General features: G+C 38.0%; 1 protein-coding gene across 1 annotated transcript in view; it reads left to right on the top strand.

The window, feature by feature from the left end:
* LOC126371508 (uncharacterized) overlaps nucleotides 1-23,126 on the top strand; it is a 100,163-nt gene extending 77,037 nt beyond the window's left edge. The window contains exon 2 of the mRNA XM_050016823.1: nucleotides 21,262-23,126. Within this exon, the coding sequence (XP_049872780.1) occupies nucleotides 21,262-22,103 (842 nt within the window). The 3' untranslated portion in view covers nucleotides 22,104-23,126. The remainder of the gene's footprint in view (nucleotides 1-21,261) is intronic.
* Nucleotides 23,127-23,677: the final 551 nt, after the last annotated feature.

Genomic DNA, 23,677 nt, shown 5'->3' on the forward strand with positions numbered 1-23,677 from the left:
ACGACGAATCGGACTCGGCAACGTCCATACGAACATCGCACGATACCTCATCGTCACCGGCGAGGAGGGAAGCAGGGGAAGGAGATGACGCGCGCGATTGGGACAAAGCAAGAGACGCGGTGGGGCGGGCAGGGCCGGGAAACGACGCGAAGGACGCGGTGGGGCAGGGGGTCGCGGGGAGACTGGGTGACGAAGCGCGGTCGGCACGAGGGCTATCAACGCGGGGCGCGGAAGGCAAAGTTAACGCCGCAACTTGCGGTACTAAACGGCATATCTCAGCGTAAAGCGCGCTGCTTTTATCCGCTAGGATATGCGTCAAAATGAGTTTACCGATTTCGGCCCACAGCTCGGAGCTGTCGGCCATTTTTAAGGGACGGCCAATCTGCTATAGAATAATTACTACCGCTTCGCAAAAGCGTTCCTCAGAGAATAAGCGGCGCAAGAAACTCTGAGGCGATCGCTCGCTAACTTTCGCAACTCGAGTGGGATTGCTCGAGGGTGTGTGAGAGTGAGTTTTGCCTCTTTGGTTGGGGTTAACAAAGAGGATGTGTGCTTATGGTGTGCCCTAAGCTGGTATCCCTTTGCCGATCTTATTGTGCAAGAGGGTTCCTATGCTCTAAGTGCGGAGGGTTTTTACACCCCGAAACACGAAGAGAAAAGAATAAGGGGTAGAGATTGGTCACTCTACCCCGGGTGACAGCTAGAGTCGACTAGGGTAGACCCCAAGGCCGGTGGTTCTAGCCCCGTCCGGGTAATATGCCTGCCTCAAAGTGAGGCAAGCGGACGCCCCAGGGCCACGTCCCACTCAGCTTAGTTAACACCGCAAGGTATCCACTGAGGACCACGAAACTGTGGTTTTAAATTAAGATCGATGCAACTGTAAAATAACAGTCGTTATTTTAACCTTGAAACTTAGATAAGCCAGCAAGTTCTGAGAAGAACTATTGTTGGCTCAATGTATGGCGGCAGGGTCACGCCAGCAGGTAGCCGGCAGACAATGGCGGCACGGGGCGCGGGGCGCGCGGCGGGGGGCTGCGGGGCGCAGCGCGGGGAGCTGCGGGGCGCAGCTCGGGACCTCTGAACAAACGACCGTTCGGGACGGCCGCTCGACGCAGAGTGAATGAGTGTAGTAAAAGCCATATCTCACTAGGACACCACGGTTGAGCCACCAGTGTAGAAATTATCCGGGACTCAGTTGCATATCCAAATGAGATACCTACCCTTTATACAACTGCATACATTTCGTTGGTAACACAACCGTGGTGGTTCGTGGAACTACCAAGGCGTCCTAGTGAGATAGGACCGTTATAGAAACTCTTTTGATTTTCATTTTTATTTTTTTATAAATTCTTCCTGTTTGCAAGATACGGGTGTTCTTCAGTTGATTTTAAATATTTGTTTTAAAATATGTGTAAGGTTATTTTAGAAATGACACTCAACAAAGCTTAAAAGATACTTATAGGTTCATTGTGTGTCATTCAAGTAACAAATTCTTTGTTCAACTCTCGAAGCAGGAAGAGAATCAAACTATTTTCTTATAAGATTAATCGTTTGACAAAAGCTTTTATTTGTCTGATCTACATACGAACATACATGCACATTATTTAACGTCATAGATCGTTCCGGGTGTGTATAGTGAATAGGGAAGACATTAGATAATAATATATAAATCGTGACGAAATAATGGACACGCCTACACTAGCGCATTATAGTTGGGCAATGGCTGTATCCTGAAGAAAACCTTGTGTTTTGTGAGGTTGTCGGATTCTATCGCAGGCGAGTAGCGTATAGCGAACAACAGTGTTGTGCCGTTCCAAAGACGCAACAGTTCGTCGCTGACTTTGCAAACTGACGTATCTGCAATTTTCTGCTAAAATAATTTATGTCTTGCAATGCAAATCAGATCCGCCAAAAATTTGACAGTTTGCGACGAGTTAAGTAAAACGAGCTCTATTTATTACCTAGTCTTTAGGCAGATAGGATCTTATTTCAAGATAGAACAATTTGAAAAAATAGCAGCCAGTGACTTTACTATTAAAGAGTTTTTTCGGTGCGTAGTACTTACCAGTGATGTGCCAGTGTGTTAAGGTACTTACTTACCTTTAAAATTGTCGGGAGAGAGTCAGAAGTTGCCTTTACATCATGGAAGCGCAAATTGTTTTAGAAATAAAATGTACAATTGTTTAAGAAATATAAACATTTTTCTTAGTAATTTAAGGAAGGCACTAAGCTTTCACCGGGGATACCCAATATGTATACTCTACAGAATACATAAGGATTACTATTGAGTAATCTTGTTGTGCGATTTATAAATATTAAACGCCAAAACGTCGTTGTGTGTTTTTCTACAATGACACGCAGTTCGAGTTCTTTACCGCTACCAGTCAGGTAGGTACCTAAAGCGCAGTTCATTAATAATGAACTTACCATAACTAATAAGGTAACTAATACTCATTTTAATTTGCGTTCAACGAACGGTAAATTGTTATATGTTAAAATATTACTTATTATAAGTTGATGGAATATTATTTTAAATACGTGATTGACGTCAAAGGAAAAGGACCAATGAGAATAAAGCATGTTGTAATTAACTATTATGCCGTGAGGAAGTGGTCTTATTCAGAGGCGACTTCTATTTTTTTTCACTTTATTTAATAATATTTCATTTATTTTTATATTAGGTATACAAGTTAGTGTTGTTGCACTATTGATAAATTTCACGAGCGATAGTTTTTGTTAATTTGTTGAAAAAAAAATCTAGAATCTAAATGATTTGTTCAATTTAATCATCAAGGATGAATTACATTATAATAAAGGAGAATTGCTGTAAGTAACCTAAAAACACAATCATTTAAAGATCTACGTCATTTCGGAAACAGTTATGGCTGTAGAGAAAAAATGTCGAGAAACTCAATAACGTCTCATCTCTTGAGTACCTATCAAAATACAGTCTTGAATTTATTTTTACAGGAATTGTGTACTTGATCAGAAAGAAATAGTACCTAATAAATACACTATCGCTGAATTTACATATCCATCGTATGTGTAAGTAAATAGGAAATAATTACATATTGATTTGTCAGCTATTTGTATTATTTTGTGTCATTGATAAGATCGATACTATTGACAAATGATATGGCAATCGAACTGCATCACTATTTAAAGCCGTTTAAAGACAAAATAGAAAATGGTCGAATATTTGTTACGTTTGTCAGTGTAAAATCGATGCCATGCTCTAGATTTCGCCAGCACTTCTAAGTGAGATGTGCTGGGTTAAGCAATGTTTTGTACGCCGCTTTAGGAAGTATGTACGCCGCTTTAGTTGTCGTGTATTTAGTGCGGTTTTGAAGTTTTCGAACGCTCTTGACATGAATTCGGAGTGTAAGTCGAGGCCTTTTTCTGTTTATGGTACCTATAGTAAAACATAATACAATATTTATTAAACCAAACATTTACAATTTGTGATCCTTAATTATTCTTACACTAAAATAAACTATATTCCAGGAACTAGGTTATAATACGTGAGACGTGTCATAAGAACAAAGTTAAATTAATAAAAGAACCAAAAGAAAAAGAAGAAACAGAGTGTTTAGTTAAGTTAATAAAATTGTATGAAGAGATAGAATTAATCAGTGTTTTTGTACCTGTTTATTGCTTCTAACACAATGTTAATGTAGACAAAAGATGAGGTTAGAATTTTAGATTATTTTCAAATCGACTCTAATTGAGAGTTGCGCCCCATATGGCTAGATATGGGGCGTACAATGTTTAACGTCTTACTTATTCAAGCAAGCAAAATCAGGTACTAATGAGTATAACAATCTAAATATATTGCATAATTACTAAATTGATAGCCCTTCATCTGTATCATCATCACGTGAATTATTATTGTATTTAATAAATCATGTATCTAACATAATATTTACTTTAATGACAACCATCTTCAACTTACGATAGACGTATCATAACTTGTCATTTATTTTCTTACAAAACAACCTGTCCGACACGCAAGAGGCATATAGTAAAAGTATTTACTTGAGTATCATTATACGTATACAAATAATAATATTATACCGCTCATCCATAGAGGCGCACGCGGACATGCACGTATAACGAGATTCTTGTCCATAGACACGCTCAGCCACGCCACGCACGGCCACATCACTCACGAGTAACGATATTCTCGTCCATAGACACGTACGGCCACGCCACGCACGGCCACATCACTCGCGAGTAACGAGATTCTCGTCCATAGACACGTACGGTCACGCCACCCACGGCCCCGCCACGCACGGCTAACGAGGTTCTCAACCATAGACACGCACAGCCATGCTACGCACGTGTAACGAGATTCTTATCCGTAGACACGCACGGCCACGCTACGCACGTGTAACGAGATACGCTTCTTATGAAAATGTAGACAGGATCACTTCACAAAGATATATTTAGTTGCACAATTGCCGCGTCCATTTCGAATTGTACTATGTCAATTTGTTGTGTTTGTATGTTTCTGTTATTTTGCAATAAAGTATCTAAGCACCCTCGCATCACCGAGCTTTCTATCAGACCAATGTGACAGGTGTTGAGACGTTTCGCCGCCATAGTATAATTAAATTGATTTCATTTGAAAGATATGCACGCATAGCGTGTGATGCGTGCGTCGCAATGAGTGAGCAGCTTTATTATACACGTATAAATATTATTCTAATGTGTGCAAGTGTCACTCGGGTCCAGTCACGAACCGTGCTCTACTGATCTTATGCAACTTGTCAGTTGGATAACTTAAACAAACACACCTACTTTCCGATGAGCTTTGAGATACCTGTCTATCCCGCATAGTATCTTGTAGTGTACTTCCTTATACGGTGTGACATACACTTTTTGTCCTACTTATGGCCCCGGAGACTCCATACAAAATATTAATATTATAAAGCTTTCCTAATCTGTATAAGTAGACAGATATATGTATATTATGTATATATAGCTTTGACTATAATTCCAGATTGTTTATTTAAAAAAAATGTGTAATATTTTTAAAACTTATTTACCGTCACTAACAGAAGTTATCTCACACACGCTAGGTGTTCGTAAATAAAAATCACCAAAATTACTTAACATGCAAACATGTTGTTTTGTTTTCAAACTACAAATTCTTACCACTATTATTAGATACTTACCTCACATAATTTGCCTATTATCGCGATTCTTTCTTTTATTTCCATCCACACATTATAACAACATTACCTTTATGCCAACACGTCAAATATGCAAGTGTGTTATATAACTTTAACTAGTTACAAGTTATTCCGTTTTTGTACACCCGTTTATTTTGGAGTTCACTAACCTAACCTAAAGATATTTTATTCGTACAAAACGTACTATGTTTAACAAATACTTTTATCGCCGGGTACAACGGCCCCGGTCCCGGTCCTGGCTATATACCGTAAAAACACCTCCACCAACGCGAAGGGAAGCAGCGTGGTGGAGTATGCTCTATACCCCCCACGGTTGATTGAGGGGAGGCCTGTGCCCAGCAGTGGAACGTATATAGGCTGTTTATGAAGACTCATACTTCTCACTTATAGTCCTCACTTTATGTCCTCTAGAGGGCGCCATATTGAATTTACCGTGACGCCACTAGCCTTTACTCACCGGTCAATCAAGACGCTTCTAGTGACACCTCATTTGTTAAATTCTAACGGGTGGTTTAGAAGTTACACACATTTATACATAGCGGTCAAACACATAACCCTCCTCATTGCTTTGCCCCGGCAGTCAGGTAAAAATATACCTAAAACTTTTTGTAGTACATGAAACAACCATTCATCATCGTTGAATGAAGTTATGCCCTTTTACGGAAACCACTGTGGTACTTTACTGACATTGAAAGTGAAATTTCTGGTATTACAAGGTACCACTTTGGAGTATCCATTCTAAGATGTCACCTAACTAGTTTCTGGTGCTGGAGGGACATTGCCCTTACGAGGAAGAGGCCCCTGTCTAACTTATAAGTGCAGTTAAAGTCGCATCGTGAACGAAACCTATTGCTCACGTAACGTACATTTTAATGTGATAAGGTACTTACTTCTAAGCGACTAAGAACCGTATCGTATCCCTTTGATTGAATTCTTGATTAAAGTTCCATTGATATCGATTTAATAATAAAAGGGTTCTTATTGTAGTGTTTAATTAATTTAATACGTATAATAAACACATTGCATTGCAATATACGGGAAAGTGCCAATAGAAACAACCTTAATGAAAAAAAAAGCTGTAGTACGTGTCGTTATTTCTAAAGGGGAAAGTTCCCACCTATTTATATCACGCAATAAAACCAAATTGGAGATGTCCTTAGAAAAGGTTCAATACGATCTACTCTGAACCGGCGTGCGTGTATGAAGCGATTGATGAATGTGGAGGAAGCAAGAGAAGTGTGTCAGGATCGAAGCAAATGGAATTCTATAGTCTCTGCTTACCCCGGTGGGAAATAGGCGTGAGTTTATGTATGTATGTAATAAAACCAAATATCAAAGTATTTCGTCATTTTACGAAAGAATCAATTTAACCGTAAGTACCTTGATAGTTTCGATTCAATTATTACAAGCGACGTAACTACTTATTGTATTTATTGTAGAGACTAAAGAACTAGAGAGGAAATATGATTGGCTACCTTCTTCTTATCGGGTGGGTTGTCAGGTGAATTGCCAGCTTCAACAACCCTGGTCTCAGGGTTATTATTGGCCAGTGACATGACGCGATTCGTTTAATAAAGCACACCATAGAAGGAAAAATTGAAGGAAAGAGAGGAAGGAACAGACGTAGGAAAATATTTATGAAACAAATAAAAGAGAAGGTGCAGATCGTGTAGCATGAGGAGGAGAAAAGAGAGGAATGGATTTGGCGAGAACTACTTATAGAGTATACATTTATTTCAAGTTAATTGAGACTAGGTATGTAGAAAAGTACATTGGACTTAAACTTAGCTGACGGGCAGTGACTTCTATTAATACACCTCCGCCTACCCTTTCGGGGATGCAGGCGTGAAGCTATGCTATGTTATCGAGAAAACTGTTTAGGTAACTTAACTTCTGACTAAATATACTCGTAGATGACTAGACTTCATTCGATTCGATTTGAAATTAATAAAATGAACAGAAATTGTACTTGAATCTTAAAAATTCAAAATCAAAATACAAAAATATCGTAATTCAGAGCTGCACAGAGCTCTAGACGTTCTTAAAAAAAAAACATTAAAATACTGTGTTCATATACTTAATCCTATACATTGCTTAGGTACATACATTGGCACGTGTATCCATCGGAAATTGCAAGAATTGCAAGAATAGCTAATCATCGCTGGCACCGCGCCGGAGGCAGTCAGGAAAACATTACGATACACCAACTTGTAGAAGGAAGTTAAACCTACTTATATTTGTTCATACATACATACATTTATATGCATACATACATATGTATGTCTGTATCCTTTGAAATTTAGACCGAGAACGAATCAAACGACGGTAAGTAGTCAAAGACGTAAGCACTATGCAGCTAAGATTTTTACGAGACGTCTTCATATTTTCATTTACTTTTCTTCCAGCCAAGTAGTTAATGCCATCTGCGGCAAATCAACAATAGGTCACGTCAAAAAAAAATAATACTATACCTTGGTTTACCCCACCTCTGACTACCCCATTGGGATTTAGTAGTGAGCTTATGTTGTACTATTTTATGTCATATAATTTTCCTTGATTTCAATGACGTCAGCTCTCTCCATTTGCCTAGCCAAGTAGTGAGTGCAAGTAGTGGTTTTAAGCAAAAAAGATCTAGATAGTTTCGTAAATGATTTCGTAGACTTTAAAAAGAAAACTACGTATTATTAGCATACAATTAATTATCCATAGAATAGAGTACAGAATTAATTTGTCTTTCAATGTTCAATTTATCTGACTACCCTAAAAGGTGTGTAATGTGAAGATGCATATGCTAAAATATGCGCAACCGACGCGACGTATCCAGGAAGTTACTTACCTATCTTATGAATATATCCTTTCTCACATAATTATTATAATAACAACCATAATTTTAAGAAAACGCATTGTGATGATGCGGATACGAATTATAATATAATAATATAACACCATTCATAATATATGTAGATAATACGACAAAAATAAAAATAGTATAGGCACCTACCTAACCTACTCTACTCTAAATCGCATAATAATTATGACTATAATACAAATATCATAATAAGGAAATCAACTTTAGCCACCATTTGCACGCATTTATTTTACACTATCGATGTTTTATAGAATTGAAGTTCAACTCGAAAGATTATATACCTGCATTATGAAGTAAAATTACTGCGACATTTTCGTGTAAGGTCTTTTACAAACAAGCAAGATTTGCTGTCAACAGAGACAATTGCAGCTGTCGACATCCACAGCAGCTGACAGCAAATATTCACGCGTCGGCAGCATGTGCTCCTCGTGTGTAAAAGGATTAAATTCAGATACAGACATTGCGAGGCACTGTGACTTTCAAGAATACGTTCCTCAAAAACAATATAGATGGCGCTGTACAGATTTTCCTTCGTTTAACCTTCTAATTTCATGGATAACAGACATTATGCATCTTTTATCCTTGTTTTTGGGTATACATGATGGTGTATAAAATGACGATCCTTTTCATAACACCCAGGCACAATTACATCATCCATTATTATTCTGATCAAAATAAAGAGAAGAAATATACGTAGCAACATCATTCTATACATAATGTGATCCAAATATCAAGCAACAATTATTTATTATTTATTCATTTATTTATTTAATAAACACACGTAACAGGTTACAGACACAAATCTTATGAAATAATACACTTTTTGAGGTTCAGACTGTAGCCCAACTAAACGTATGCAAGTTATACAATACTATGGTGAGAAAACACGACGCAAATTAAAAGATATTACAATAAAATATACTTAGCTCCGCAACAACATGGTAACAAAACTACGATTCATGGATCTACGGCCAAATCTTCAGGTGAGCATTACACATGCTCACCTACACACACACATGCACACATGCATTTTTTATACATGCTTCCGACATTACTATGTATTTTGATATAGTTATGTACCCGAGTAATGAAAAAATAGGTAATTATCACGTTAAAGCTGTACAACGCCATCTATATTGTTTTTGGTGAACGTAGCCTGAATAGTCCCTCATTACGTTAATAGGCACTTGCGTAGCACATCCCTTGCCTCCGCCGGCGGGGACGCGGTTGTGTGCAATTGCGTTCCCGTATCCCCGCCACACGGCGGCAAGGAGGAACACCGTTGGGTTTTATTTATTTGTACACAATAGAACACAGAAAGAAACACACAAAGAAATCAGACAGTACAGGTAAGCTTATCTCTAAAAAAGAGATTAAAGAGGTATTAGTGGGTATACCGGGTGGCGACACCCGGGGAGTCCCACATAACCACGTCGTCGTCCCCGGGCGGCGTGGTATGCGTAATGCATTTCCCAACGTTAAAAAAAAAGCACATCCCTTGCCTTGCAATATAATAAAATATACATGAATATAATGTTCTTTATTTAAAAAATAATTATGATAATGGTGGCTGATACTTTCTATTAAGTTGTTCTAAGATACTAGAGGCGGGAATACAAGAACACACAAGGCGCGTATTCACCTTAATAGGTACAACATACTACATGTAAACACGGAAATCCCAGTAGGTGAATAATATAAACGTAATAGCAGGCAATTTAATGAACATTGCTAGTTATTTAGATAAAATAAAGGTCATCTATTTTTAATATGATTTAAGTGCAATAAAGAGTTTTTGTATTGTAATGTATTGTATTGTATTCTATTGTATTCTATTGCATTGCATTGTATTGTCATCACCAAGTTCAGCCATCGACTTACGTTATAGTTTTATCTAGACTTAATATGATTTACTATTCTTTTGTGTACATATTATATTTACTTATGTCACAAATCCTACTTGACATAAACATATTACGTCCCATTGCTGGGCACAGGCCTCCATCGACCGTAGATAGATTATTCTACGATTCGGTATGTAAGGTATTTTTGAAAGTATTTCTTTTATATTCTTAAATTAAATAGTCAGCTAGTAAAAAAAAAATATTTGAAAATTTTTGATTTTAATCCAATATTTTTACATTTAAAAAAGTCTTCAAAAGTAGGCTGAATGACGTTTATGCCTTTGCCTTTGCTTAGTTTGCATTGAGGCTAATTAAGACGAAATCCCGAAATGGTTTTAGAATTAGCGTAACTTATTTTTCCTAGTATACCAAATTCAAATTTAGAAATACCGTAAATAAGTGGTATAAAGTACTAAAAAATACTTTTCAATTTGTGCAACTCGTAAATAGACTCATACTAACAGGCTTGCGCAATAGTAAATGTGCGTACGTCGGAACTCGAACCGTTTTTACCATAAACCGACAAAGGTCAGACAATTTCACCACTTTGCTCTACATAAACCTCCAGACCAGCAATTCTCACATTATGCAACTATAAGAACATTCCCATCATAATAATAATCCTTCCTGACCGTATTCGGCCACAGCGACTCGACAACTAATGAGAGCGTCGTTCGTGTGCTCTCATGTGACTGACATATCCGATCTTAGCATTAAATGTACCCATCATATTCTATTATTGAAAGAGTTTACGGAAATTGATGGATTTTTTACATTAATTTCTCTTTTCAAATCTTTTACTCGACAAAATACTATTTACAATTGTAGTCTTCTTTGAGAAATGCAGATACAAAAACGTAAAAAACAATACAAACCAAAAAAAAATTCCAAATTATGCTCCACTAATTAGACAGACCACCTTTTATATTACTTACCTTCTTCCGTCCATTGTTTGATTCTAGAAATGTCATAAATGTGTCTAAGGTATCGATTTACGTAAATAATATAAAATACTTACAAATCCCAAATTTCCTTTACATAAAGGTTGTCTGGAAGAGACTGCTACCTTAGAAATAAGGTCGCCTGTTATACCATGCAATAAAGAGTTTTTGTATTGTATAATGTGTGTGGACTACCTTACAGAAAAAAAGATTTAAGAAAACTAAATCGCTTAGATAATAGCTTCACGCCTGTATCCCCAAGGGGTTAGGCAAATGTGTATAGTATATAATACGACCACGCCTCGCCAGCTATATTTAAGTCCCATAAAATAGGGCGCGAGCCAATTGCCATTAACCTGTCACAAATCCTGGAAACCACATGATATCAATTACATTAAAATAATTAACCCGACCCGAAATCGCTTTCGTTTACCAAGTTTTAGAGCATATCCACCCCACCATTACAAGGGCCCATGGAAAGGCTAATCTTTAAATTGGTATGTATTAAATCATTTAACTGAGCGTAAAAATAGAGCGGCAAAATGTTACATAATATCCCTAAAATGTGATGATTTTCTTTGACTTAACATGCTCAAAAACAGTAGAAATGAAACAAGATAGAATCGTGATTTTAACCAAAGAATAAACAATATGCGTATAGAAGGGACACTCTCCGTCCCGCACTAACACAAGCTTGGAGCGAGTTTGATTTACCTCACCCCCTTTGGGGGCCACTTTAGTCTGTTTAGCCGGGGAGCGCGCGCGGACTGTATGTCTCGCTCGCTCGCATGGGGTAAGGCGGCACACGGTAAGAACGAGATTTTTATAAGGAGTGTCCGGTCTTTGTTTTCACTTTTTTTTCTTTAAGGAACCCTGATTTAGATTTTTTTACAATCATCTCCGTATCATTATCCCGTTTTCACAGGGTCCGCTTTCCGAACGTGAAGATTTGACAGGTCCGGTTTATTATAGAAGCGACTGCCTGTCTAACCTTCCAATCCACGAAGGCAGAATCAACCCAATACTGGTTAGATCATTTACCTCCGAACGCATTGTTTCCTTCACCGCTGAGCACGTGATAATCATTTATGATCCAAACATGAATTCGAAAACAAATTCGACAATCATTGGTTTAGGTCTGTGCTGGATTCGAACCTGCGACCTCAAAGAGAGAGGCAAGCGTTCTACCAGCTGGGCTACCACGGCTCCGACTCCGGTTTGGCTTTGATTTTTTTACAATAATACCTAATAAATGTAACACTGACCCCAGCGATTAATAAAGCTACCACCTCACTTCTATTGCAAGATAAAATTACTTCTCACTCTTACACTGATTATGTGCCATGGCAAATGTAAATAAATAAAAAAAAACTCAACCCCATCAAACAGAAATGTTTCTACAACTACGCAACCACAAGATGAGTAATCCCTTCTATGGCATGTCTATGTGATATTTCTCAATCAAAAAGACATAAAAGTCACAAAATTCAGTTCACCAGTTGTGTAACAAACACATCTCACAATAATGTATGAACGTAAGAACGATTTAATACAAATTGTCTATTCATTTGGTTACGCATAGATGAAAAATAGAATAAAATATATTTGATTTCATATATGTGGGTTAAGTGCCAATTCCGCGATTGCTCTGGTAATGTGAAAATTGGGATATGTGGTCTTCAACATTAGCAGGCAATATACATCTTACGTAGTCAACAGTCCCGCCCCGCCAGTAGAGTAGGTATATTATATTCCCGCTTTACCAATACCGATTGATACAATAATAGTACTTATCGTATTGTTCAACTTCACAGCACAAAACCTTTAAAGTGACCCGAAAATAAAATCTTGCGTCGAAGGAATAATATACGATCCTGACGATGGGGTCAATCAGCTTGCGACAAGAAACACTTCAGGACCCCGATACCGACCCCGCCGGAGTAGTTGATGCTCTCCCTCTTTCAGCGCTTATCAGAGATTTTCACAGGGTCCGCTTACCTAACCTGAGGATTTGACAGGTCCGATTTTTTACAGAAGCGACTGCCTGTCTGACCTTTCAACCCGCGAAGGGAAAACCAGCCCAATATAAGTTAATCCGAAAATGCATTTCTGGGGAATGTGGGTTTCCTCACGATGTTTTCCTTCACCGCATAGCACGTGAAAATCATTTATGATCCAAACATGAATTCGAAAACAAATTCGACAATCATTGGTTTAGGCCTGTGCTGAATTCGAACCTGCGACCTATCAACACTAACAACTATTCAACTATTTTAAAAACACATTTTTAACCGACTTAAAAGAAAGGAGAAGGTTCTCAATTCGTCGGCTTTTTATGTATATTCCCCGATTTCTCGCCTGGACCTATTTGGAAAATTCTCTTTTTTTCGTAACAAAATCTCTTACGCAACTATTTTTAGACTGGCACAAAACCGTTTCATTCTGCAACAAATACTTATACGATATAGATCTTTATAGTCCACACAACTATTTAAAACTAGGACAAATACTCACATTTGGTAAAGCCCTAGCTTTCCCCTAGACACAGTCATGTTGCTTAATCGAAAATTCTTTACAACGTATCCTGCGCAATCATTTTGTGTTCGTGTTATGTTTGTTTATTTACCTATTTTTTACAAAAATCTAGACTGTACAGGTAACCTTATCCGTAACGAAGAGATTTCTTCCAGCTGACCCACGTATATACGTATGTTGTTAGGGAATTCATTTTTACAGTGGCATTTTTTAAATATATTTAAAACCGGTAATTCCAATCCGTCTTTCCAATATCCCGAAGTCTTTATTGAACATCTGCTTCGGGTCCGCTTACCTAACCTGGGCTTCAACTGACACTTCCAATGGGAATCGGCTTCAGACGCCGAACTTCGTTTTTTTACCCGGTACCGATTTAGTATCAAAAGTACTGAAATCATTCGTTCAATCGGCTTGCCGAACTTCATGTGACGTCACGAATCGGGGATCGCCATCTTGGCTGCTTACGCGGTACGACAGGATCAAATCGATGTTCGATTTGCTCCAATCTGAATCGGCTTCGTCTTAGGGCTACCGGTAGCCCCCCTGTAGATTTCACAGACACGGTTTTATGCAGAAGTGTCAGCCTCTTTTGCCTTCCGACGTGAAGGGATAACCGTCCATTACAAGTCTGCTTCCGAAAGGCATTTTTGGGAATGTAGGGTTCCTCACGATGTTTTACTTCAGCGCTGACCACGTAACAATATTATGGTGCATTCTAACATCATTGGCTTACGCCCGTGCAGGTATTCGAACTTGCGACCACACAGTAAGAGCCAATCATTCTTCCAACAGGGCTACCACGGCGTTGAAAATCTAATCATAGTGGGCCCAGTTACCCACTATCAAATTAGAAAAGGGCAAACTCGTCCCTGGGCCCAGTTCAAGACTGGGACGAGATGTCCCCTAAGCCTTAATATGTAAAAAATATCGCAATATGATCTAACCGTCACTCTTACCTTATTTTATGTAAATATTTTATGTTTAATGGGAAATGAGTGGATGTAAGTGTACATAATTATTTTATTTGTGTATTTTTTTAAGTTATTTACTTATGTTATTATCACCTAAAGCATACCTAACGAAATCATTATCATAATCTTTAACCACTTTAAACTCAAATAACCTGCCAATTGCAAACGTTTTAATAACCAACCCACAGAACTATGGTATCTAGAACAAAGCAATAAGCATCTATCATCTCTGATATTTATTTGAGCGTGGCTAAAATAACAGTTCTATTACCTAGTAAATTTTGTATAGAATATCAAGACACAAGTGTCTTGACGCGTATTATAATTTATTGTTCACTTTTACTGAGTGATATCACGAATGACTTCGTGAGAACAGATTTGGACTAACAATATGATTTCTTTAACTACAAAATTAATATAGTACTACGTACAGACACTTGCTCGGCCAAGTCATCATCAGCCCATTAACGTCCCCACTGCTGGGGCACGTGCCTTTCCTATGGATGGATAGGGAGATCGGGCCTTAAACCATCACGCTGGCCCAGTGCGGATTGATGGTTATTAACGACTGCTAATTCAGCCGGGACCAACGACTTAACGGGCCTTCCAAGCATGGAGGAGCTCGAGATGTTTTTCTTTTTTTGTGGTCACCCATTCTATGACCGGCCTTTGCGAAAGTTGCTTAACTTCAATAATCGCACACCGAGCGCGTTTACCGCTGCGCCACCGAGCTCGGCCAAGTAGTTAATGCCATCTGAGACAAAATCCAAAGCACGATTTTTCTTACAAATGTGATATAATGCTTATTTGCCGCATTAACTACTTGACCGGATGTGGGAAGCGCTAAGGGTGAAAAAAAATAAGCCAACAGACCTATGGTGCCTATCGATCATGATCCTCGACTATCCTCAGCGTCCGCGGAGAGGATTATATTTGAAAGAAAGAATTAATCGACTTTACTGGCACCGACGCTATGGGCGCTAGTGAGCCGATAGCGATAAGCGCTGAGGATAAGGAAGATACTTAGCGTAACTAATATCTAACTAATAAAAGGGATTTCACCTGTTGACAACTTTTATTGAGATACTTGAAAATACAGTTATTTACAAATAGAGTAACTCCTCCAAAGCATCACACCGAGGCAAAGTGCCCAAAAGACTGGCAGCATTTCCCCTTTGAACAACTAAACCAAACCATTGAGAAAAGCTGCCAGGCAGGGTCGTACGTTGCCTCGATGAGACGCTTCGAAAGGTCTTTAATGAAACTTTTTGTCTCCGGGTCAAATGGTCCCATCGTCTCAACGGTAAAAGGTACAAATAAATAGGACTGACCCGGACCCAGAAACTTCCTTTTTTTAAGGCTCTCTGCTATCAAAGCTGCAGCTGCCGGAAGTGAATAGGTTTCATCATTATGGGATGGTGCCAATGTGTCCACACAAGTCGCATACCACACTAAACACCTACCTAACTTCCAAGGGATCAATGACAGACCATCGGGCCTTTTCCCATCTGGTCGGAAAATTCCATTGGGCTTTTATTTGAATTCAATATCACGCTGTGCAGACAGTATACAAAAATAAACATCTGATAAACTGTTTCTTTTATGATTCGGTCAAACTGCTGATTCAATTTAATGGAATTTTGTTTTCTTTTTCGTATTATTTTTTTTAAATGAAAGTCCGATGTAGAAAATTAAAAATATAACATTTATGACATTTTTAGAGCGTGACAACATAAACAAGTCAATCGAATTGAGACGTTAGATTACGTGAAGTAATGTTTGTCTAGGAAACTACGGATGATAGAGTAACTAACTTGTGATATAACAAGATCTATGGTTATCATAACAAGTCGGTAAGCTGTAATAGTTTGTATGAAATAATGGATGCAAGCGGTACAATATAACATACTGAATAAAATACAGGATTCGCAGTAAAAATATTCGCAAGCCTGACGCATCTTATTATTTTCTGACAGACTGCTTTGACTCTCGACCCCAAAAACAACGACATCCTTTTACTTCACCACAATTTCAGCGGTTATTTGAAAATGAAAAAGTAGTTTATGCATCGTCGCCTAGTAAAAACACCGTAAGCGCCTTTTTGTGTACTGACATTCTGATGTGATTTTCTTCAACAAAACCTTGATATTTTCATGTATTTTCAATTCGGATAAAAATTGTGATCTCAATTTTTACATGGATTGAAATTATCTTTTTTTCTATTGCATTTTTTTCTTATTAACAAAAATTGCAATCGTAGGTGATTTTTCAAAAAAAGGGTGGTTTTCTCTATAAGGCAACGTATAATACCCCTTTGCGTGAAGGATTACCGTAAGACTGCACATTAAATATCAATCGAAGTTTTTACCAATTTTACTCAATGATAAAAAAGTAGGTAGACAATTGAAATAAGTAGTGTTAGATAGAAAAGAATCGATCGACCTAATATCGACTGATACATCACTATACTAAGGAACGCATTGACAAGATTGTAAAATGTTATCTTATTGAAATATATTCAATGATTGTACTGAACTGGTCGTTCGGTTTAATAGTACACATTAGGAAATTGATTATTACTAAATTATGTACCTATGTAGTCAATTCTCATTGAGTAATAGGATTAACGCGACTACTGCATGTTTATTTCATCATGTAAATTAATTCACTTCCATCATCATCAGAATACTTATTCCGTATGCGTATTTCAAAGGCGGCCTTATTCAGTGATCCCTCGCTTTCTAATGACCTATGACACACTTGAGCAATTTTACGAAGACGACATTTTTCCTAAGAAAAATGCAGATTTTATTTAAACAAACGTCAACAGTCAGTAGGCCAAAGGTTGCAAAGGTGAGACGAATCAGACAGCTATTACTAACAATCCAATATTTTACAAACACAACTATTATTTTACAAGGAAATCAAATTATCACGCATTATATAAACTTATGCGCAACCTACTGTTAGTAAACAAACAAGTATTTGCATTTGAGTTTCTAATCGAACGTAAAAAAGTAGAAATACTTAAAGTGACCGCACGAAACCCCATTGAATTCTAATTTCAAAACTCGATCAACTTTTTTGAAGAAAAGGAAATATAAATCCGACCGCAAGCCACAAATAGGACGGTAGTGGCCAGTACTTACATATGACATAATAAGTTCGTTTTCTCTGCCCAACGCGGCTAGTTTGAGCGGTCGAGCGGAAAACGCGACATACAAGTGTGCCCTCATACGTAATGATGTGAATGTACTCATAAGCGTCGGTAAACTGGGTAAAACAACACAAGTGATGTAGTACTTTTGAGTTTAGAACATTTTTATGTCATTGATTCTATTACTTAATATGAAGAGAAAACGATGACGTCAGCTGTTTTCGCCGTCGCGTCGACGTCACAATGTTATAATATATATAATCGCATTTCGTAGTTCTACTTTAGCATTTATAATATTTGCAGGGATGTCCGCATATTCACCCCTTAGTACGTCAAAGATAATATTATCATAATGACTTTACCAAGCCCTATTGCAATATACTTATAAATACATTTATAACACACATTTATAACTTGTAGCGTATTTCTGTACATATCATAACACATTAAAATACGCCCATGCTCGTACCACACCTAGGAACACCTTTCTTCTTGCTCAAAGCAATTCCAAACCAATTTCATACGGCTATAAATATTTACGCACTTCGTTTAATGACATTGCAGAATAGCACTGATCAATTTCCCATTTGTAAAAGTTGACAATAAAATATACCTAAAGGTTGCCAGGAGACAATCACTAATGGTGTAATAGTTGAGACCATGATTACCTAATCCAGAGGACCCGATTTAAATTTCCCGTCTAGTTAATTTAAGGCGTCTACACAGAATACCAGGGGCCTGTTTAATAAAACTTACAATTGTAAATTACAACGACAATTTGGTGTTCATTACGTAGCTAATATGAAACTGAAAAATATTCGTGATCTACAATTCGTAATTTACAATTATTGTAAATTACAATGACAATTTGATGTACATTGCGGAGTGTGTGATCACGAATATTTTTCAGTTTTATTAAACAGGCCCCGGGTTATAAAACTGACGGCTTTACCGCATACAGGAGCCGACGGCATGCCACGCAGGGGTCAGTTCGCTCCGGTCATTCAAGTTTCTGTGGCACGTGCCATCGGCACATACTCTCGGCACGTGCCGCTTGACAAAAGCCGGCGCTCCGTCCCGACGGCGTCGTGTATAGGAGCCCTTAAGAAATACGCTTTAGCGATATTTAATGTTTCCGTATCAATCCGCAATAGAATAGCATAGCTCCGATAAAGGAAGAAATTAGTATTTAGCAATAACGCCGATTATTGTGTTTGTCGTATCCATTTGTACTTAAATGTCATTATATTGGTTGTGTTAACCTATGTGCCTAGCAGGACATGTATGAGTAAGCATCTTATGCAGATATATTGCCAGTATATAAAATATTCCGCAATTAGTGTCGTTAGTCTGTGACACGGCGCGATGTCGCACGTCATGAGATGTTAAAATGATAGTAGTCACGAGAGAAGACAAAGATGAATTAGACACAGCAATACGTGTCTGTTTAAAGACACCTGCAACCGTAGAACGTCAAATGCCGTCGCGACAAATAACACACCAAGCTCATATTAATGCGGGACGGAGAGTCCCTTCTTTACACGTAGTTATCATCATCTCCCTAGCATTATACTGTTTTTCACCAGGGTCCGCTTACCTAACCGGAAGATTTGACAGGTCAGGTTTTTACAGAAGCGACTGCCTGTCTGACCTTCCAATCCGCGAAGGGAAAACCAGCCCAATACAGGTTAGATCACGTACCTCCGAAAATGCATTTCTCAGGAACCGCTTAACACGTGATAATATGATCCAAACATGAATTCGTAAAAAAGTTCGACAATCATTGGTTTGGTTAGGTTAGGCCTGTGCTTGATTCGAATCTGCGACCTCAAAATGAGAGGCAAGCTTTCTACCAACTGGGCTACCCCGGCTCTGCCCTCTTTATACGTAATACATTTGTTTATTATATGATGTCGATCTGGCAGTTATTGAACACTTACAGTTGAAGGCTTGAAGCACCAGAAGAATAATAGGATTATAGGAATATAGGATTCATCATCACTAATTTAAGAGTCAAGCTTTTGTAGGTGTAGCATTATCCATGCTTGTCTATCAAGGGCCAATTCTTTCACTTCCTTATAAGAAACGACATTCGCCTTCTCTTTAATCTGTTCCTCTTCCTCTCTTTCCTTGTAGTTTCCCTTCTATGTTTTTTTTTATTGATTCCTCGTGTCTTATTATGTGTCCAATCATTTTGCCTCTTCTGGTCTCAATAACTCTCAATATTAGCCTCTTTTTCCTTACTCTTACTAGTACTTCCTCAGTAGTGACCCTTTCTGTCCAACTTATTCTTTCCATCCTCGTCCAACACCACATTTCAAAGCCCTCGAGTCTCTCTCTGTCTTTCTGTGTCAGTATCCAATTGTTGAAGTCAATCGGATTACGAAAGCGGTATATAAGGCGAAGGTTGTTGGTAGGACTGGTAGAGGAAGACCTAGAAGGAAGTACATTAACGAAATTGGAGATGGCCTTAGAAAAGGTTCAGGATGATCTACTGTGAACCGGCGTGCGAGTATTAAACAATTGAAGAATGTGGAGGAAGCAAGAGAAGTGTACCAGAATAAAAGGAAATAGAATTCCATAATCTCTGCTAACCCCGGTGGGAAATATGCGTGAGTTTATGTATGTATTAAACACCAGAAGTTGAACTACAGTCTCGTAGGCGTAGAATGACATGTGACAAGCATACCTAAGACTACAGTGGCACATGTTGTACGAGCTTCTGACGCCAAAAGGTGGTCTTAGACACCGTGGTAACACTTCCTATGTTTGTTGTGACGTAAGCCAGTTGTGAAAGGGCTGTTTTAAATTAGTAGGATAGGCACTCATTAAATCAGAATATTCATGTAACGATTTGTACATATAACTTACTTGTTCAGAATACCCGGAAGGAAACTAATTAGTGTTCCCTGACATAGGTAAAGGGTTCCTGATGATGAAGTAGGTAGGTACGACGAATTTTACGATTAATAACTTACATAACCTATAAATCAGCCTGTTGTGCTCCCTTGTGTCTTTATTCTTGTTATGTGTCCTTTGTGCTCAAAAGAAGTGTCATTTGGTGCAGTCAGAGGTACAACTATCACCATGATGAAGTAAACGAGTCTAAGATCTACGTGATAGGTGGTGAACGATATATTATAGTCATCAATAGCCAAATGTATAAAGTGAAAATTGCAATGAAACTTATAATGATTATAAAATACACCTATCTCACAGAGTATATTTTTTATTCGTCTACCCACTGGAAATCTAACCCAGGACCTCCGGATTACAAGCCCAATGATGTTCAACCACCGGTCCACGGAGGCCGTTTAAATTTCCTGTGAATAATACACTAGCACTTCAATCATAAGCCCACATCAATTATGCCCAATCTACATAATGTATAAAACAATAGCCGATGCATACATAATGTATGAATTATCGCAATGTTTGGTGTTACAACAACTCGTATGAAATTACACATGCCATGTAATGTGTCCATCAAGGTCTTAATTGACGGTTGTTATTTGTTTATGTTATGAATTCTAATTTGCATAAATATTTGCAACCTCTGCAAAAAGGCGATCATGATATGTCAAAAATATCAATTACTTATAGAACTGGTTATTGTCCATTGAAAAAAAGAGTTACAACTATTAAGTATTTACACACTTTTCCTAACATTTCCATTTTGTCCTTTTCAGATTTCGCGGAAGATCTGATGGCGGAGCCCTCGGAATTCATACAAGAAGCAATCGCCGCGCCAAAACGACAAGCTGTACTAGAGCAAGACCCGGCGTCCGACGGCGACCACTCCGTCGAGCTGGAGGGTGGCTCTCAGACCTTCTTCCCCTCCTTCGCCAACCTCTTCGAGCCTAGGCAAAACAACTTCAGACTCGGCTTCGGAAACCAAGAAGCGGCCTACAGCCAGCGACCCAACTGCTACAGATCCCTCTTCAACTACCCAGTATTCAACGGCTTCAGAGGCCTCGAGGGCTTTGGAAAGAACGAGAACCAACAGTCCGCCCCGCTCGTCGACGCTAGTGCTAGCGTCCTCGGCTCTGGAAACTTCGGCATCATCCGAGGAGGCACGTTCAGCGGCCAGAATGACGAGGACGAATACGATGCATTCAACTCGTTCTACAACAACGGACACGGGCGCCCCTCGCACTCCGTCGGCTACATAGCCAATCCGAGGCCCAACTACAACCAAGACCAATTCGCCAACTTCAGAGACTTCGCTGACATCAACACTCCATCCAACTCGGCCTACTCCCACTACGTAGTCGTATACGCCAACAAAAACGCAACAATAGACGAAGTCGGTGAAGAAAGCAGGAAAGTGGTGTCCAAACCCAAAAACATAATCGAAACCTTGGAAAGTCTCGATGAGAAAAAGCCCGTTTCGAAGATGTCGAAATCGAAAGCGAAGTTAGAACAAACAAAACAGAAAATGCGAAACAAGAAAGAGCAGTGGAAGAAGGCGAATTCCAAATACATGAGCATAAAGCCCGAGTCTGAGGAGCCGTTATTAGCGTTAAGTTAAAATTAATGTAGTTATATTTGTGTAGATAGACTTATTGAACGCGCGCTTGGGCTTAAAGATGTGCCGCTTGCAAGAAAACCAAAAGTTTTATTATAAGTTCTGTAAAATCGAACTCAGTTACACTGTCGAAATTTTTAATTACAGTGACCCGCTGTATTTCTTACGGAGTGAGCAATCTTTAATCGCGTGACGCGTCTTCTCTTCCCTGTGGTGTAAATATTAAAGACTTGACTTACATAAGTTCAATGCAATACCAGTATTTATAGTGCACATGCATTGGAAACGGCCCCGCATTTGAAATTGAAAAGTTCCCATGAATTGAATACGTTTATAGTAACTAAATAACCATCTGAATTCAATTATTTCTGGTTAGTAGAATTAATGTTTGTATCTTTCGAGTTTACTCATTTCAAATGAGTGTTCCAATAGAAATGAGTAATTCATGATACAGTTAACACTCTGGCTTATAAAGGCTGTCACTGTATAAAGCCAATCACGACATCAAAATAATCTCATACTATATAAATATTATGTGTGTGTGGTGAAAAGTTTTATAATTTATCATTTTTGAATGTAACTACGAATCAGGAGGTAATCAAAATCACCTACTGAAAGTTCTCTTGTCTTTAATGTTGCATATATTGTCTTTAATGTACATCACAATATTATTATTTTTTTACCATCTGAAAATGACATTACCTATTAATTTATAAAATAAACTAATGACGACGACAACGACAACAGTGGCTGCATGTTGGTTTTGACTATTTGTTGCTCTGCCCACCCCATTAGAGATTACGGGAAGGAGTTTATAACTATTGACAGCTTTTATTGGCCAGTTGTTATGTAAAAAAAAACTTATTATAAGTCTCGTCGTTTTAGTGAATAGATCTACGAAAACGAATTGAGCTCACTATAATAATTTTAATTGAATATGTGCGATTGAAGTGTTCAAATGTGTTGAATGAATTGTAAAATGTATGAAAAGTGATTATGTATTAAATTAAATTCTTAAGAACTGAACTATCGCTTTATTTATCTCTCCTTTCGGTCTATTAATCACGGTAAAAAGATGATACAACTCATGTTTCATAAAATAATGTCGTAATATAAATTCCTATAGATTAATATCGATTACAAAACGTTAAAATTGAATGACTAATGAATACATCGTCTTTATTAATAGGTACGTAAGTAGGTACCTAGCATGATCCAATAATATTATAGCTACCTACTTACGACATTGTAATAAAGTAGAAAGGTAGTGAAAGAAAAATCTTTAAAATTAAATAGGTAGGTATTCCATTCTCTTTAAATGTTGTTCCGTTTATAGGTATTGTAATTATCTGACCTATAGTTTCATAAGTTTATTCATTTTCATTGACTCCAGTACCAAAATTTGGTTTCTAACGGCTTGTGGCTCCCTTTTCTGAAAAGAATAATTATTGTATTGTTTATTCTTTATTTTTACTAAATCTAAATAATATTAAAGATAAACCAGGATCACATGACACGAATAAATTATTCTAGTTACAATCAAATAATACTTAGTACCTATGTCTATGAAGAGTAAT

This window comes from Pectinophora gossypiella, chromosome 12 (assembly GCF_024362695.1).
Source record: "Pectinophora gossypiella chromosome 12, ilPecGoss1.1, whole genome shotgun sequence".
NCBI classification, from domain to species: Eukaryota; Metazoa; Arthropoda; class Insecta; order Lepidoptera; family Gelechiidae; genus Pectinophora; species Pectinophora gossypiella.